The 17,500-nt window shown below is 40.5% G+C and overlaps 1 protein-coding gene across 1 annotated transcript in view; it reads right to left on the reverse strand.

Moving 5' to 3' along the window:
* wdr7 (WD repeat domain 7) overlaps positions 1-17,500 on the reverse strand; it is a gene marked incomplete at both ends in the record, with an annotated part of 127,345 nt that overhangs the window by 71,266 nt on the left and 38,579 nt on the right. The window contains 4 exon segments of the mRNA XM_079659974.1: positions 2,767-2,881; positions 9,728-9,851; positions 10,215-10,333; positions 14,156-14,239. Of these exon segments, the coding sequence (XP_079516100.1) occupies positions 2,767-2,881; positions 9,728-9,851; positions 10,215-10,333; positions 14,156-14,239 (442 nt within the window).

Genomic DNA, 17,500 nt, shown 5'->3' on the forward strand with positions numbered 1-17,500 from the left:
TAGAAAAGACGTACAGAAGTGGATTTTGCATGATAGGTTCCCTTTAAAGGAGACATTCTGCTCATTTCCAGGTTCATATTAGCATTTAGTGTCTCTACTGTGACATGTCTCCTTGCTTTAATGATCTTTTCTTGATTGTTTTACCAGTTTTTATGTGACACCGTAGATACAAATGTCCTTGGCAAGTGTGAGTTACACTACATGCTTATCAATAACATATATTACACCATACAACATATTATTATTAAATTAAAGCATCCTATAGTGTGCTATGCAGCATAATGTACCACAGTGCTATACATTAAATATGCCCTAACATACACTGTCCTACACCTCCTACACCGTAAAACAGACTCTACTGTACTACTACTGCTGTTAATGTACGGAGGCAACAGAAATAAATTCCTGTACATTATTTACTTTTGGACGCTAACTTCAATCTTCTGTCCATGATAGAATTATATTCCCATACACCACCTGGGCCCCTCAGCGTGTAAAGCAAAGAGAAACAATCAGAGCGTTTGGTGTTGCCGCTGCGACCATTTATCTTTTCATAAGTTCAATCTGTTCTGAGGAGAAATGTGATCTGACCCAAACGACCTCCAGGCTCCACTATTAGGATTAGCAGGGGAGGCTAGCGTTTCAGCTAACCAAATCACCAGCGGACTAATGACACCGGGAGGTGAGGGTCCGCCTGACCTTGACCTCCAACCTCTATCTGTGCGGCTGTGGACCCCACGCAAGGGTACGACCTTCTAGCCTTCCTCATAACAAACAAATAGAAAGGAATATTATTGCGAGTGTGTATTCATATTTTAGTACATGTTGTTGTCTGGAGGCTCTGAATCCTGAAGGAGACAACATGCCTGCCAGCACACTGATAATATGTGTGTGTGTGTGTGTGTGTGTGTGTGTGTGTGTGTGTGTGTGTGTGTGTGTGTGTGTGTGTGTGTGTGTGTGTGTGTGTGTGTGGTGTCCAGTAGGGACCTTTGACCTCCCTGAGGTTACCCCCTCCATCAGAGGCAGAGATGAGAGACTCTCTGAAGAACCACATTTCTATCCAACATGGATATGATCTGTTTGTTAATGCAACTACACCAGTGACCAATGTTATTATTCGCTAAGATCGGTCAACGAGACAAAAGGAAATGCAACAATAAAGATATTACACTGAAAAAATAATTCTCTAAGTGTGTGTGCGTGTCTGTGTGTGTGTGTTTGTGTATGCGTGTCTGTGTGTGTTTGTGGGTGAGTGCGTGCGCAAAGAGTGTGTGTATGTGTGTTGGTGTGTAACGATGAGGGTGGTGTGGATCCTAATGACATCCCCTGACACTACTAGGGAAATAATTACAGCACACACACACACACACACAAATACACACAAATGTCCGTGTGTGTGTTCAGGGGCGTGTGAGTTCTGATCTTGGAGGTTTTGCAGCTGTGGCACTGAGCAACAACTGTTGTCACCTGCACATTCTGAACTGTTTACGTGTGTGTGTGTGTGTGTGTGTGTGTGTGTGTGTGTGTGTGTGTGTGTGTGTGTGTGTGTGTGTGTGTGTGTGTGTGTGTGTGTGTGTGTGTGTGTGTGTATGACAGGGGAGACTGAGGTTATGAGTCTATCGCTGCAGCCTAGTTATTCTACAGCTGTCAACATCTGTCTTTCTGTCCCTCGTTTCCTCTTCATCTCGTTCCGCGTCTCCTTACTTCCTTTCCTTTGCCCTTTTCTCTTCTCTTGTCCTTCACTTCTCTCCTATACTTCTTTATTTCCTCCCCAGTATTCATTACAATGGACGTGAAACTATCTGCATCACCTAAAACACAAAAAGCTTTTCTAAAAAAACAAATCTTCATTCAAGATTTTTATATATATATTTTTTTAATTGGATTTGGAACGGAGGAGTTCACAAACTAGACCGAGGAAGCAAGAAATAAAGAGAGGAAAGATGGAATAGAGGAGGGAGATTCACATTTTGGTTTGTCTTTGAGACGCCTGCTAGAAAATGTAATACTGCAGAGACTGAATAAAAAAAACCCTGCTGTCAATAGGAGAAAAATGAGCAGTGAGAAATGATAAATTGTCACATCGGTGATATTGACTGGTCTGAGAGAGGGAGCGGGTGATGAGGAAGGACAGAGGGCGAGGAGAGACATTTCTAAGATGGTTTTAATAACACCAAATCTTCTTTCGAAATACAATTTTATTCTCTTTTAATTTCCCTCATTTCTCAATTCTGTATGGTTAATTGATTAATTGATTCTCGTATTGCACATTCCTATTGTTTTACTTATAATATAATAGACTTTGATATTGTTTTAATATTGTCTGCTGTTGCATTGTTGGAGAAGCCTGTGACCTTAGAATATCAACGACATAATTACTCTGTAGCTAAGTTAGTTTGACTATAAAGAACCTTGAACCTAATGAGACGATGATGAGCTGGTTAGTAGTAAATACAAATGCACTGGTTATAAAATGTTTGTAAGTATGAGTGTAGTCACTGTATGTGTCTGCCACCGTTAAACAGGGCAATGTGTCAAAATAACTGGATTAGCAGTGTGTGTGTGTGTGTGTGTGTGTGTGTGTGTGTGTGTGTGTGTGTGTGTGTGTGTGTGTGTGTGTAATAAACTAAAAGTACACTGGCATTACGCTTCAGACAACACACACCCTTTAAATGTCAGTTTGTTAACATAGCACCACTGTTGATTTCTGTAGGTTACACATTGTTTTTACCCTCACACAATTAAATCAGTATTTTTTCGTTCCTACCTGCTATGATGTCATCATCCGTGACGTCCATTTCCTCCTCAGGAACCTTTGCTTCTATTGGCTGAGCCTCGGGAGGGGGCGGAGCCGGAGGGGAGGGCTCAGTGGTGGAGCCAGCTGAGGAGAGAGAGAAACATTTCATATTATTATAAATAACAGCCTCTGGTGTCAAAGGAAACACACGGGTGACAGGGCAAATGTGTGTGTCATTGTTATATGTATCTAAGTATATGTGCACGTGATTCTACGTATGATAATATGGATGCAAGCATGATAATGAGGTTGGTAGTGCGGTCGTACGCACAGTTTTTATATTTAGAATATTCACAAATCTCTGTCAATACAACTCTGTCTGCACTGTGATTAACATATTAATTACAATACGCTGTGTGTGTGTGTGTGTGTGTGTGTGTGTGTGTGTGTGTGTGTGTGTGTGTGTGTGTGTGTGTGTGTGTGTGTGTGTGTGTGTGTGTTGTTAGTAAGCTCATTCGTTGTCTTGATTCTCATTATCAGGATAACTGTCTTGGTTAAGTAGCTAATAAAGGTTTATATGGCCTGCTTATCGAGAGAATTAATGAAAACACACACACTCTATATTTAGTGTTTTCATTTAGCCCTTATCTCTCCATTGCCAATTACGAGTGGCTTTCCATGAGCTGCTCTGCTAATGAATGATGCAGCGCTAATGAATGAAGCGACTTAAGGTAATGGCTAATCTCTGGGAAAACAGCATCATTAATTAATTACACACACGAAATGAACAGCCTGAAAAAAGATATCATTTCAGAAATAAACATCATTTGGGGCATTTAAAAAAAGTGTAATTACATTGATTGTTCCTGGTTAACATGACACTATACAACACACACACACACACACACACACACACACACACACACACACACACACACACACACACACACACACACACACACACACACACACACACACACACACACACACACACACACACACACACACACACACACACACACACACACACACACACACACACACTTAATTTACCGTGATTAAAGTGATAAAAAAAGACTTAATTGAACTTAATTAAAAACACAATTGATGCTTTGCTGTGATTGGATAAAAAGACAAACTGATGTTTCCAATTACAAAGCGCTCTCCCTCTCAGTTCAATTTCAGTTCACAGGAGCTTTACAGGGTTGGGTGCAAAAGCTAAAACTCAGAAACAAAGAATTAGTAAAGATACATGTGATAAATACTATGTTCTGGGTATATGGAGGAATCCTGAAGTCAAATGTAATTCCTTTTAAGACCCTTTCCATACATTTTAAGACCTCATCGCCACTTTGAGTTTTAACCGGTTACCTTGGTGACACAATTTACCTCACATTGACTATATACAGTATGGATTGTCCTTCCTCCTTATCTTCCAACCATTTGGACGCAGACTTGCATTTCCCCATAACAATGTTGTTTAATAACCGGCGTAAACGGACCGTCGCGTGCTATCAAGCAGTGAGCGTGCGATGTCCTGTTCAGATGACGTCAAACCCAACGGGATGCCATAAATAAACTACACAGAATCACACTACACACCTACGCAATGATTACATTCAGGCACACTGTAGAATAAAACCTCTTTGGACCATTTATATACTTATTGAAAACAAGCTACAAAATGTGATACCTTAGAAAATCCCGTTTAATGCTTTTTAATAGCCTTGATTTTCGCTAAATTGATTTATCAACTTTGAATACTTTTTAAGACCCCGCGGACACCCTGGATTGGCTGACAGGTGTTACGGTTTGTCACGTCAAAATCAAAAAGGTGGCTGAGAGGGCAAAATGCACAAAGGAATCATCCATAGGAGCAACAGATGAGCTTAGGGAAACTGATAGGCATACACACGCGGTTGCAAAAGGGTTTGAATGTTACATGTGTGCGTATTCGGAGCGGCATGAATCGTTACCCAATGCTGTTGGCCATGTTGCTTTAATGGTGTTTAATTTAGGTCGCTTCACTTGATAGTTTTGTGGCCCCTCCCATAAAAACCTCATGCCTTGGCGCTGGGTCTCGAACATAACGTGAGCCTCTTGTAAGCTGGACATTATCTCAGGAAGCTAATCTTAAACTCATTCAAAAAAACGTTGACTTCCAGACGAGGAAGCCCAGAAGTGCTAACATGCTAAATGGGGTTAAGGACTCATTCCTGCACCACTTTATGAACCACTGCGCAGATTTGGCTAATTATGGTGTCGATAAAAAGGCACACACACACGGACAAAGACACACACACACACACACACCCACACACACCCCAGCCTATAACTGCAGGAGCAGAGGGAGGTGGAGGAGGGGCGGGTGACAGGGGGGAGGAAGAGGGGGCGTTCTGCCTTGCTCCAAGGTCAAGCTTGTCATGTCAGCCATGACACATAGCTCCCAGCATGCCTTGTTAACCTCCATCCTCCTCCTCCTCCTCCTCTCTTCTGTCAGCCGCTCTCTCTTTCCTCCTCTCTCTCTCTGTGTTCTTTAAATAGTGGGCTCTCCTCTTTTCCTGCTTCAATTTCCTTTGATCTTTTCTCAAGAACTGTTGATAAAACAATCAATGGAACATTTTATTTCATGGTTTTTCTCTTTTAACAAACATATTTCAGAAATGTATTGCATTTTTGTGCTTTACAAACACATCCTACTTGTTTAGTGTCGGCTATTTATATCATATTTCTATTTGGATTAAAGGTGGGGTAGGTAAGTTTGAGAAATCGGCTGGAGATACACTTTTTGTTATATTCCATGGAATGCTCTTAACATCCCGATAGCAATGAATAAATTAAATGCTTTGAACTAAAAATATATACAAATATTTTATCTGTTGAAGCCGTAGCGCTGTAAAAAGCACGACCAATCATCTGAGCCGGCTCGGCTAAAGTAACTGGATGGCCTACCTGCCTGTCAGCCTTCCATCTGTGCACAAACTTATCTCGTGCCCTCATTGGTCATGTGCGCGTTCGTGTGTGTTGGAGGAGGGGCTCTGTAAGGAAGTAGCAGATTATTTCCGGTTGTGTATTTTCTAATTCTAGCGCACTCGAGCTGGTTTCTCCAAACGTACCTACCCCACCTTTAATATAATTACTTGTTTATTCTGTTGTATTTATTTATTATTGTAAATGTAACAAACTAATATATAGGAATATATTGGAGAAGATTATCTATACGAAGTATTTAAAAGAACATAAGGACACTCAATGTCACCTAAATTGACCAAGCAAAGAATGAAGAAGGGACAGAAAAAAGAAAAAAGAAAAGGGGAAAATGGGGAGGAAAGATGGAAAAGGTGTGCAACGAAGAAATAGTGAAGAGGAAAAAAGGGCAGAGGAGGTGATAAGGGGGAGGGAAGGAAATGAAGTGGAAGAGAGGGAGGAGAAGTGGTGATGAAAAGACAGATGTTAAAAAGAAACAGGTTATTAGGAGGAGGTGAGAAGAAAAGCAAATGAGAGGAGGGGGCGGGTCTCTAACAGCAGGTCCACGAGTTTAAAGAAGACGGACATGACTGGGTGATCGAGGCAGATCGTGAACTAAAGACTGAGGAGAGAGAGAGAGAGGAAATGGTGACTGCTGTTCAGCGATCAAAGAGCTTCACACACACCGTTTGACCCTAAAAACTGTGTGTGTTCATGCGTGTGTGAGGCCGAACAATACCAGGGACTTGTTTAATCAAGTGTGTGTGAATATGAGTGTGTGTAGAGACCCTCTCTCTCTCCAGGGCCCCAACAGTCCCCTTTGTCCCCCCTGCAGATCTGGAAGTCTTCCACCCCAAAGATTAAAGCTTTACTCTCCGTTTGTGAGCAGCGTTCAAAGAGTTTTAGAGGTGTTGGTAGGCGAGCCCTTTCCCCCGCTTTGAGTCCTTATGCTAAGCTAGGCTAACCGCGTCTGACACAAACATCAAAAAACATATCGATGTTCTCATCTTACTCTTAAAAAGGAAGCTATAATGAATATTTCCCATCTTTTTGTTTAACAATACTCTTATTCTTTGTAGATTTTATACAGAAACATCTGTATTAAAGTTTATAAAAGTGAATCCTAAGTATTATTGAAAAATAGGATTTATATCAAAAGCACTAGCGCTTTGATGTATACATGTATTGTTTTCATTGTTTATATTTTAATGCCTTGTCTGTTTTTAGTTTATTGTGAAATATCTGAAAGCTAAGCCTCCAAAGCAGCTACTTAAACTGAGGCGTGATGATAAACGCTGCGCTTGGTTTATTTCTCTCCCTCTGAGTGCAGGTTAACAACTGCAGCTTCGCCCCGTTTCCTTTGTGTTAAAGCCTTTTAAACGCTTCCAGGAGAGCTCAAAGGTCAGGGCCACTGCTGTGTGTGTCTGTGTGTGTGTGTGTGTGTGTGTGTGTGTGTGTGTGTGTGTGTGTGTGTGTGTGTGTGTGTGTGTGTGTGTGTGTGTGTGTGTGTGTGTGTGTGTGTGTGTGTGTGTGTGTGTGTGTGTGTGTGTGTGGTCAATTGCTGAGCCCAGTACTGCGACAGTAGGACTCAGTGACAATTCCTCCCACTAAAAGCTAATGGATAAATACAGGTGTATTCCTTTTAACATCAACTACACTGCTGCTGGAGAGGATGAGCTGAGAGAGAGAGAGAGAGAGAGAGAGAGAGGGAGAGAGAGAGAGATGTCATTTTACACGAGACATTCAAAGTGTTTTTGACGCTCAACACTTGTACATGTACACTTTCACTTCAGAAAATGGACCCTGGGAATTTATTGATGCTACAAGTCTGTTGTTTTTTCTCTAGCCCACTTCTTTCACAGGCTCTTCTTCCCCCATCATATATCTCCTGCTCTCTATAGTCGTGCACGAATGAGTCCTGAAACACGGAAATCAGTTAGCATTTTATCACTTGCTGTTCCTAGTCACCAAGTCAACTGTTTTTACAACAAGTTTTGGGTTCAGATGCAAGGATTTAAGATCTGTGGCTAACACAAGCTGAAGAGATTTTGTTTTGTTCTACGACATAAAAGAATCAGTACATACTCCACTCGTGAATATCTGACGCTTCTATGTTTCTTAAATACAGCGGTTGCTAACAAGTGAATGAATACACTACTAAACGTCATCAGGCAGAATACGAGTCTCTCAGCTGTAGTTTGTCGATAGCCTAACATTAGCTTTTTCCTTCTGGCAAGTGCATTTGCTCTTACTCTGCGTTTGTCAGAGATGTTTTATTCTTTCTTTAAATCCAATCGGATTTTGGACAAATGTTAATCTGCAGCGATTAAAACACAAGCTCACAGACCAGGAATGGTTGACACACCCTGTTTTACAGGACGAAAATAAGGTCTGAGTTTTAGTTCAAAATGTGTGGAAATCCTATATTTCGTGTTCCACAACACACTTCTCCAGAGGATTCAACACATTCCCCGAATTTTCCCATGATGTTCCAGGAGCGGCAGGAGTCGTCTTACTCTGTTCCAGTATTGCTGTGCAGCAAACAGATCAAATTCAATGACCCTTTAACCTCTCTCTCTCTCTCTCTCTCTCTGTCTCTCTCTCTCTCTCTCTCTCTCTCTCTGCCCCCCAACCCCCTCCCCTAGTCCCCTGAGGTCACCACCAGCCCATCACTCCCCCTCTCCGACTGCGGTACTGCTCTGGTAACACAATACTGACCGGTTCCCGTTTCCATGGCAACTGTTCCCCTGAGAAACCCCCAGCATCCTCAGCAACCACAAGGCGACTCCCAAACACACACAGGACACACAGGACACACAGGACACACACAGAGTATTTTAGTCGGCTGTTTCTAGTAACAGACGGTGGAGCTCTACCTTCCTCCTCTTCAGCAGGTGTAACTATAGACAGGGAGACGGAGAGCGTGGAATATATACAAATGAATAGAGAGATAGAGATCGGGAATAGTTCCTTAAGCTGCGACAAAAATGTAAAGCTAACTGATCTTTAAAACCACAAACATGACTGGAAATAATGTTTGTCAAACAAATTAATACTGCAGGCAGCAATGGATGGGTCCTCACATATCAACCTGTTTTAGGGGTACTGTTGTGACTAGGGATGCATACCGGTATCACCGAAATACCGGTTACTGGTGGCTACGGTATACCGTACCGAAATCAGATCCGGTTTTGATACTTTAAAAAACATTATTTTAAAAGTGAGTCCGTGGCCCGTGATGGAGGGTGTTATAAATTAGATTAAGTAGCTACGACATCACAGCAAGGGTCTTGCAATGGAAAACTTTCTTTGTATTTTAGTCTCTAGGTTCTTAAAATAGAAACGGACAAAATCTGAATAAGTTTTGTAGCGGTTGCTAATGAGTCCCCTTACAATACAAAAGCAGGGAAATTGTAACAGGGAATATATTTGGATTCTGTTAATGCATACGCCAAGTTTTGTGCGTTTTCCATGGTGAATGGTAACGGAACTACACTTTTTTTTTTTTTTTTCCAGTCTGTGATTCTTCAAAGACCTTTTTCATAAGGAAGTTTATCATCCCTAAAAGAGAACTTCCTGTTTCATTGCTGACGATGCGTTCACAAACTTCTTTCACATATCTTGTATTTGTTTCCTCATATCCACAGAGGATGCAGTCTCAATTGCCCTCCACTTAGTACTCCCACGTCTGTAAAATAACAACACCTACGTCAAAATGCTTTTTGTTGATTTCCGCTCAACTTTCAACACATTTCTCCCACACAATATTTTTTATTAAACCTACCACTCTGGGCTTAAAAACACTCTCTGCAACTGCATATTGGAATTTCTCACAAAGAGCTATCACTCAGTTTGGTTTGGTGGTCACACAGCCTCTACTCTTGTGTTCGAAACTGGGGTTCCCCAGGGCTGTGTGCTCGGCCACCTCCTGTTCAAGCTGTACATCCACAACTAAAAGGTGGTATAAAACAAATCACATCTGTCTATCATTCTTTGAGTTATATGGCAGTGTTGGGTACTTACGGGAGCTGACAGTGTCCACATACTGAGGCAGGTATGGAGCCCACAAGTCAATGGTGTCTTTACGTCCTGATTGGCCAATCCGCCTCAACTCAGCCAGTAAGAGAGCTTGAGCTGCTTCACGCACCTAAAACATTAAATAGGTTAAGGTTATGAATTTTTATTTTACTTCCATACAGGGTCATTAGGTGAATAGCCATGTTGAAGCTCATGCTATATCATTTTTAAAATGTTATTCATTTTTATTTAAAAAAAAGTTAACAAATATGGTTCATTTCTTGCATGGTAGGTGGAACAGATATATCCAACTTGGCAACATTTCAAATAATTCATCTACATAATCCTGTTATTAGAAAAAGAACAATACGGGTAACTTTTCTTTCAAAATGGGGTTGCTTGATATTATTGTGTGTGTGTGTGTGTGTGTGTGTGTGTGTGTGTGTGTGTGTGTGTGTGTGTGTGTGTGTGTGTGTGTGTGTGTGTGTGTTACCTCCAGACAGCGGTCCTGCCATCTTCTCGCCAACATCTCTAGCAGAGGAGGTCTGAACTTGTCCAGTCCAAGGAGGTCAGGGAGCATCACACAGTGCATGGCTGCTAGCTGGCTCCAACCTGCACACACACACAAACACACACACACACACACACACACACACACACACACACAAACGCACACACACACACACACACAAAGATACACACACACAGTCAGAGGAGACACAACAAATATACAATTCAAAGGCCTCTCATCAGCTCATTCACACATCTCACTGCTGTCACAAAAAAAAACATTTTCTTTTAATTTTATTTATAGGTTATATGAAAGTGATGGGACAGATCAAACGATTTGGTGATGATGCAGCTTGTATTAGAGCCGACCAAATGAATATTTCTGATTTTGTGTACAAGCAGAGGAGCATCAGAGGACTAGAAATGTCGAAATTGGTCTGGTCAGAAGTTATTATGGTGCAAAATGTTATGAAGTGTTAGATAAACCACCTGATTGCATAATTTTTTTGGGCAAGTTTTACCATTACACACTGCAGAGAGCGTTAACAAATATGTATACCATAAACAATATATTAAATATTGCTTTGATAGTGTTCAAATAAAAAAAAATGCTACATATGACAGCAGAGAGTTTCTCACACTCACAAACATCCTTCTTACTTATACAAGTCTCACTAACAACAGGACACAGGATGGGAATATTATCGGCTAATATTTGCAGTCTCTATTGGAGCAAAGTTATTATTTTTGCTAACCAGAGTATGTTTGATGGCATTCGACCAGGTAAACAACAGATACACAGAACTGCAGATTGATCCAAGCCTCATAGCGACACCTTAGCATGATGAACTTGAGTGTGTTTTTGTATTTCATGTGTGGAGGAGTTTACTTACAACCTTAAAAATAATTTTAGGTTTATAGATTATGTTGGAAAGATCAATTTCTCAGCAATAACACGATTGACTGGTGTTAAAACTGTCATTCAAAATGTCTTGGTATCGCTTTAAAAGGCCTCAAATCTCGCTGAATCAGCCACAATGAGGGCATATATTTATATTTAACACCAAACAGTAAGACATGTACACCAGGTTTAACACGTCTGTGACGACAAATGGACTTAAATGTTTACTCGCTGATACTCCACATGAACCAAGCACCTTACTCACATATATTGGTTTAATATATGGTTTCCAGAGAAGATGCATCTTTGAACAATGCACTTGAATGGACAGTATACGGCTTTCAAGCTGGAAAGAAATTCCATCCAGATTTCTTTGCCAACGGCACTATGTAGACTTACCTCCGCCATTGGAATATACAGGAACATATACAGGGATGCATTTCACAAAAATAAAAATGTTAGTCTGTCTTAGACCATAATCAAACTGTCTTATTATGCACAATCAGAAAGTAATAATCAGTCAACTTCTATTCACAACATGTGCTTTCACTGTCTTGCAGAAACCTCAAATTCAAAGTTTTTACATCCCATTTACACTTGCAAACCCATGCTGGGAGAAGAACAGTTAGCCCAAATGCTAACACAGGAAGTTCCTCTGCTGTTATTTCTTCAGCTCTTGAATACAAGTTGGGTCATAGTGATAATATGAAATGGGAGAACCTGCATCAACATTTTATCAGACTTAACTTTGATGTGTAACTTCATTTGGATATACATCTGATGTTTTTTCCGATTAGGTGGAGTGGTTTAAAACAACTAGGACATGTGGGAAGTTAAATGACAAATAGGTCACTTTGGGTTGAAACAAGTATGTAAGTGGCAGTAGTAGAAGTTTTCAATTTGAATAATAAGGTTTCTGCAGGGCAGTGCTTATGTAAAAATGTGACATATTTGCTATAGTTGCCATTTACTATAACAAAGTTAGAAGTTGGTTCTTAATATTTAAAGGAATGAGTCTCTGTGTGCATGCTTGCTGTTTTCCTGTATTAAACTAAAAACTAAATTAAAATAATCCTAAATTGCTGTATGTTAGTCTCTTTTGCGGGCACATTCAGGTTGTTCATAGTATTTCGGGCAACAGGTCTCTGTCTTAACACCCTGTTAGAAAAACAGAAACATGTTTTAGTTATATCTGTTTAAAAAAGAGAAAACAGCATTAGGCCATGAGAGGGAGAAAGACTTCAGCCATGGAGCTACGATGAACACTTAAGTTCATTTACAATTAATGCTGTCAAAATTATCACGTTAACGGCGGTAATTAATTTTTTTAATTAATTGCGTTAAAATATTTAACGCATTTAACGCATGTGCAGAATGGCCCGCCCCATACATCCCACCAGTGGCAGCGCTGGGGTATGGCTGGGGTTGGCTACAACCATACCAAGAAATGGCTTAGCCCCACCACGAAAAATGATGTTAAAGTAAGCAAAATAAAGTCCGTCAACTTGCGCCGAGTAAATTGCACAGACAGCTGTTAGTAAGATTGATTTCAGTAGCCACTTGTCTGGAAATACCGAAGACTAGAAACGGTTTTGAAAACTTTTGTCACGTAGTGATCGTCTTCTCAATAGAAGATCTTTGATAATGTCTTTTGGCCAATCAGAATCGAGATAACGGCGTGGTGTTGCAGGAAGTCCTGACGGAGAATACTTTTGCTGCAGTACATCTCTATATACATCGATACAACATTACGGATATAAATCAACACGTAATGAATTAAGACCCCACGGTTTGATGATTGATAGGTGTGTGGGCTGTCTTTCATTTCGACATACAGAACAATGTTATAATAAACATACATACATACTGTATGTTAAATGGATATATCCGCCTTCTTTCATTTATCTTTCCATTCCCACAACAATATACATAAAGAAATGGCATATTTTGGACATAGTTCGAATGGTGATTAATCTGATTAATTCATTTTAAGCTGTGATTAATCTGATTACAAATTGTAATCGTTTGACAGCCCTATTTACAATAAATGTTTTAAGTTTACATAGCTTCAAACACAACTTTTGCAACATATTCAAAATTCAGTAGCACACTGTCAGATGGACGTTCTGCGCAAACCAGATTTGTAAGTATTTGGTTTTTTAAATAGTTTTCATTGGCTTTTTTTCCCTCCAGAGTCACACTCCACATTCCATCAGATGGAAATAGCAAGCATGCAAACAGTGACCATAGAGACACTGAACCATCGGGACAGATGGACATTCAGACAGATAGAGACAGAAGACACAGGACAGGGTTGCCCAATTCTGCCAATAAAAAAGGGCCTAAGGAACGTTGTCAATGAACTCTCAATTCCATCAGTTAAAAAAAGTCGACTTGTTTGCTGATGACACCGTACCTTATCTCACCAATTTTTGCTGCACTAGAAAACTTGTGTACATTTGCTTTTACCTTTGATTTGAGTTTGTTGTCTGGTTGCTGTTGTGAATAGTTTGCTACCCTTTTATATATGTTTCTTTATATATAGAAATATGCCAGGAAACACTGGTTTAATTTCCAATGATGGCAGCATTCTACTTTTGAGAATTTCTTTATCTGAAGGATTTGAAAGTGGACTGACCTCAGCTATGATGGACAGACAGAGAAACATAGGGTTCTTTAACAAGACAAGGACAAAGACACAGAAAAAAAGACACCGGAGATGAAAGCCTAACATTTGCTGCAGTTATAAAAGCAAGACTAATGCAATAAAATAGGGAGCAAGACTCAAGAGATGAGCAGGAAAAAACTGAGAAGTAAGAGGAAGTGAAGAACTGTGATGGCATCAAGGGAGACAGAAAGAGCGAGAACTACGTAAATAGGAATGAAAAGTGAAAGAATTTACAACAAAAATGGCAAAGGAACAAATGGAAAGAGCCAAGGAAAGGATGTAGAAGGAAGATCTAGGAAGAGAGAGAATGGCCCTTAGAGTTTTCTTAAGTGCTACCCGTCAGTTCAGTCTGTACCTTCGTTGACTGAGGGGATGTTATGAAAAGCAGCAGGGGGGGCAGTGGTAACAGTGGGAAGAGTGCTGGTGTTGGCTGTGGCAGCTACAGAAGGTTGCAAAGGAAGAGAAGGAGAGAAATGGGCAAGAAGGAAAGACCAGGTTAGGAATATATAATCACATTAAAGAAAGCAAAACAGAAAGTAGAGATACGCAGTCGGGCAGCAGGGAAGAAGAAAATGTATTAACAAGAAACACACAAGAAAAGAAACTAAAAAGACATCATGGAAAAGATATAGTTATCAATTAAGGATGTAATAAGTTAATACATATTGCATATAAAGTGTTGTTTACATGCACAGCTCTGGCAAAATCAGCAACAGGCCCTGCAGGAAAGATAACATGCAGAAATTCCAAATCAAAGAACAAGTAGGCTGTTGTGGCTGTGTATGGTTCTCCCACACACTACTGAGGCTGCTTGTTAAATGAATCCATTATTAAATCAATCAATTGGTGCCAATATGTCTTCATTTATCAGACTTCAATCATCCAACCCACCAAACAACACAAAACTAGAGTCTGGCATTGACAGAGGAGATTTGTCACATTGTTCATGGGCGCACCCCCCACATACTCAGCTCTGCTGCTCATCCCACAAATGCTTGTTCCTCACAAATGTGGCACCATTGGAAAGGTAAGAAAACAGGCTTTCCAACGGTATACGTTTATTGCCAAAATGCATTGTTACAACATAGGAATAATCTACGAAACACAAATTGCCTTACTTTTTCTGTTAAGTTTATATATTATTATTATTATCCATTGATTTCGCTAAAGTTGGCAATAAGCTATGTAAGATTTACCTACATCAAGAGGTGTGATACGAGACCAGGTGCATGTTGCGGAAAAATTATTGTTACAGTTGATGAAGGGGGTGGGGGAGGGGTTTCTAAAGTCAAAGATGAATTTTGATTGGGCCAAATTTGACCTCGAGTCACCCAAAACAATTCTGCTGGGTCTCCCCAGACCCAAACACGAAATTATTAAATTATTTAGAGACCTTCGGACTTGGCGTAAATTGTCAAAATCTGTTTTGTAGTGTTTATATAACTGTTGTGGAGGATATCATGAAGCCTTGTTCCGATAAAAAAAAAACTAAGGCGTAGTTATTATATGATTTTAACTTGAAACGGTTCACGGGAGACCCGAACACAACATAAGGGTTAAGGTTTCAGACTTTCAGGCACAAGCTGATTATTAAACCCATATTCGATAGGAAAATGATTTGGTATATCGATTTGATTTTTCATTATGCTAGGGCCAGAAACCTGAAACCTTTTTACTGTGTAGTTTTTCAAGGGTATTTGGCAATTAAGGATTTCAGTAACTAAGGACATCTCGATGCAGTCATAGACAGTACATATCTTTACAGTTAGACATTAGAAAAACTGAAATAAAGAGAAATCACATCAGGGACACATCAGAGAAATAGCAACGTCCCATAAGTTGAGGGCTTAGGAAAAAACGCACAAATACAAAAGAGACATTGACTGAAAGAACAGAGAAAGAAATATTGGAGAGAAGTGTTTGTACAGTCAGCAGGCTGAAGCCACGCAGTGTTGGACAGAGAGAGACAGAGAAGATGAGAGCAGGTCGCAAGCATCAGAGCAGAAACATACATTCAAAATGAGAATCTGCTGAATGAGGAGTTTAATACAACTCCTTCACCTTGTGTTTTGAATCATCTACTTAAGGCCTTGCTCCAATCATAATCGAGGACAGTGCCCTCTAGAAAAGGCTTGGATGTGGGTGTTAACATCATTATATTGTCATACTACCATTGATGCTGAGTAACACTCTCAAACAACCCAATGTGCAGATAATCTTTTAATATTCACAGCTAACGTAGAGAGAAATCAGGTCTATAACTTCACGCAGCAAAACTCAGATCAAGTTCAAACTAAAGCAGTTAAATGTTATCATCGATAAGTCAAATACAGTTTAGTTTAAGGAAAGCTATGTAATGTCACAATATAACATGGTCAGTATAGCACTGTATTTTTGTTAGCATTGCCAATACATTAAAGTGTCGAAACACCTTGAAGGGCTTCCCAGAGTTTTGCAATCTCCATTAAATATGAATGTTGACGAGAACAGTATTTAGGAGTCTAAAAACCCACATGACATGATTAAAGCATTGGCACCATCATCTAAAAGGATTAGCCTCCAGGATGTTTGTAGTTGATATAATATCTATTACGGAGCCTACACACGGCGGCGTGCGTTGCCGCTTGCCGGCGGGGGGGGCTGAAACTCGACCAACAACCAATCACATGAATCTCCCGCCCCAGACACACAAGCACGCGGTTTGATTGGCTAGAGCTTGCACTGGCATATGATTCGATTGGCTGACGCCTCCGTCGAGGCGGCAAAAGTATAACATTGCTCTACTTTTGCAGCGAGCACCGCGAGAGAAGCTACGCTTTGCTCCCACAATGCAGTTCGGCAAATCGTGACGTCACCCCATTCAAAGTGAATGGCCAGAAGCGTTGAAGCGGCAACGCACGCCGCCGTGTTTAGGGGCCGTGGCTATAGATGAGAGTAACACCGACGTCACTTCCGGGCAAAAAATACGGCCCCGCCCACTTTTGGGGGAAAACAACGCTGTCATTTGAATGGCGGTCAAATCAAATTCTGAAGTTTTTGCCAATCCGATCAAAGAAAAATTAAAACCGTGAATTTTTGGATCTTCAAAGAGCCCGATTACGATGGCCAGTCAGGCAAACAATTACATTAAACCATTGGAAATCGAGAATCGGGCTCGATATATGGTTAAATTAAAATCAGTAGGCGAAGCTGTAATTTCTCCAGCTGTTACTCTCATGAGCGAGGCGGAAGATAATAGTTTTATCATGCCAAAAAGCTGCTGTGTCGTTTATTGCACCTCAAACATTAAAACAAATCCAGAGTTCAGTGTTTCTGGACTTCCTCTAAGAAGAAAGGAAAGTAACAGAAGAGCTCTGTGGCTTCAGGCTCGATCGCCATTCAAATGACAGCGTTGTTTCCCCCAAAAGTGGGCGGGGCCGTAAAGTGACTCGATGAAAGAAATCGATAGCCTACTGCTATATTTAACCATATATCGAGCCCGATCGTTGATTTCTAATGGCTTAATGTCATTGTTTGCCTGTCTGGCCATCGTAATCGGGCTCTTTGAAGATCCAAAAATCCACGGTTTTCTTAAATTTCTGATCGGATTGGCCAAAACTTCAGAATACGTATTGCATTCAAATGACAGCGTTGTTTTCCCCCTCCCCCAAAAGTGGGCGGAGCCGTACTTATTGCCCGGAAGTGACGCATTTGTTACTGT

The sequence above is a fragment of the Notothenia rossii genome (assembly GCF_949606895.1).
Source record: "Notothenia rossii genome assembly, chromosome: 11".
Classification (NCBI taxonomy): Eukaryota; Metazoa; Chordata; class Actinopteri; order Perciformes; family Nototheniidae; genus Notothenia; species Notothenia rossii.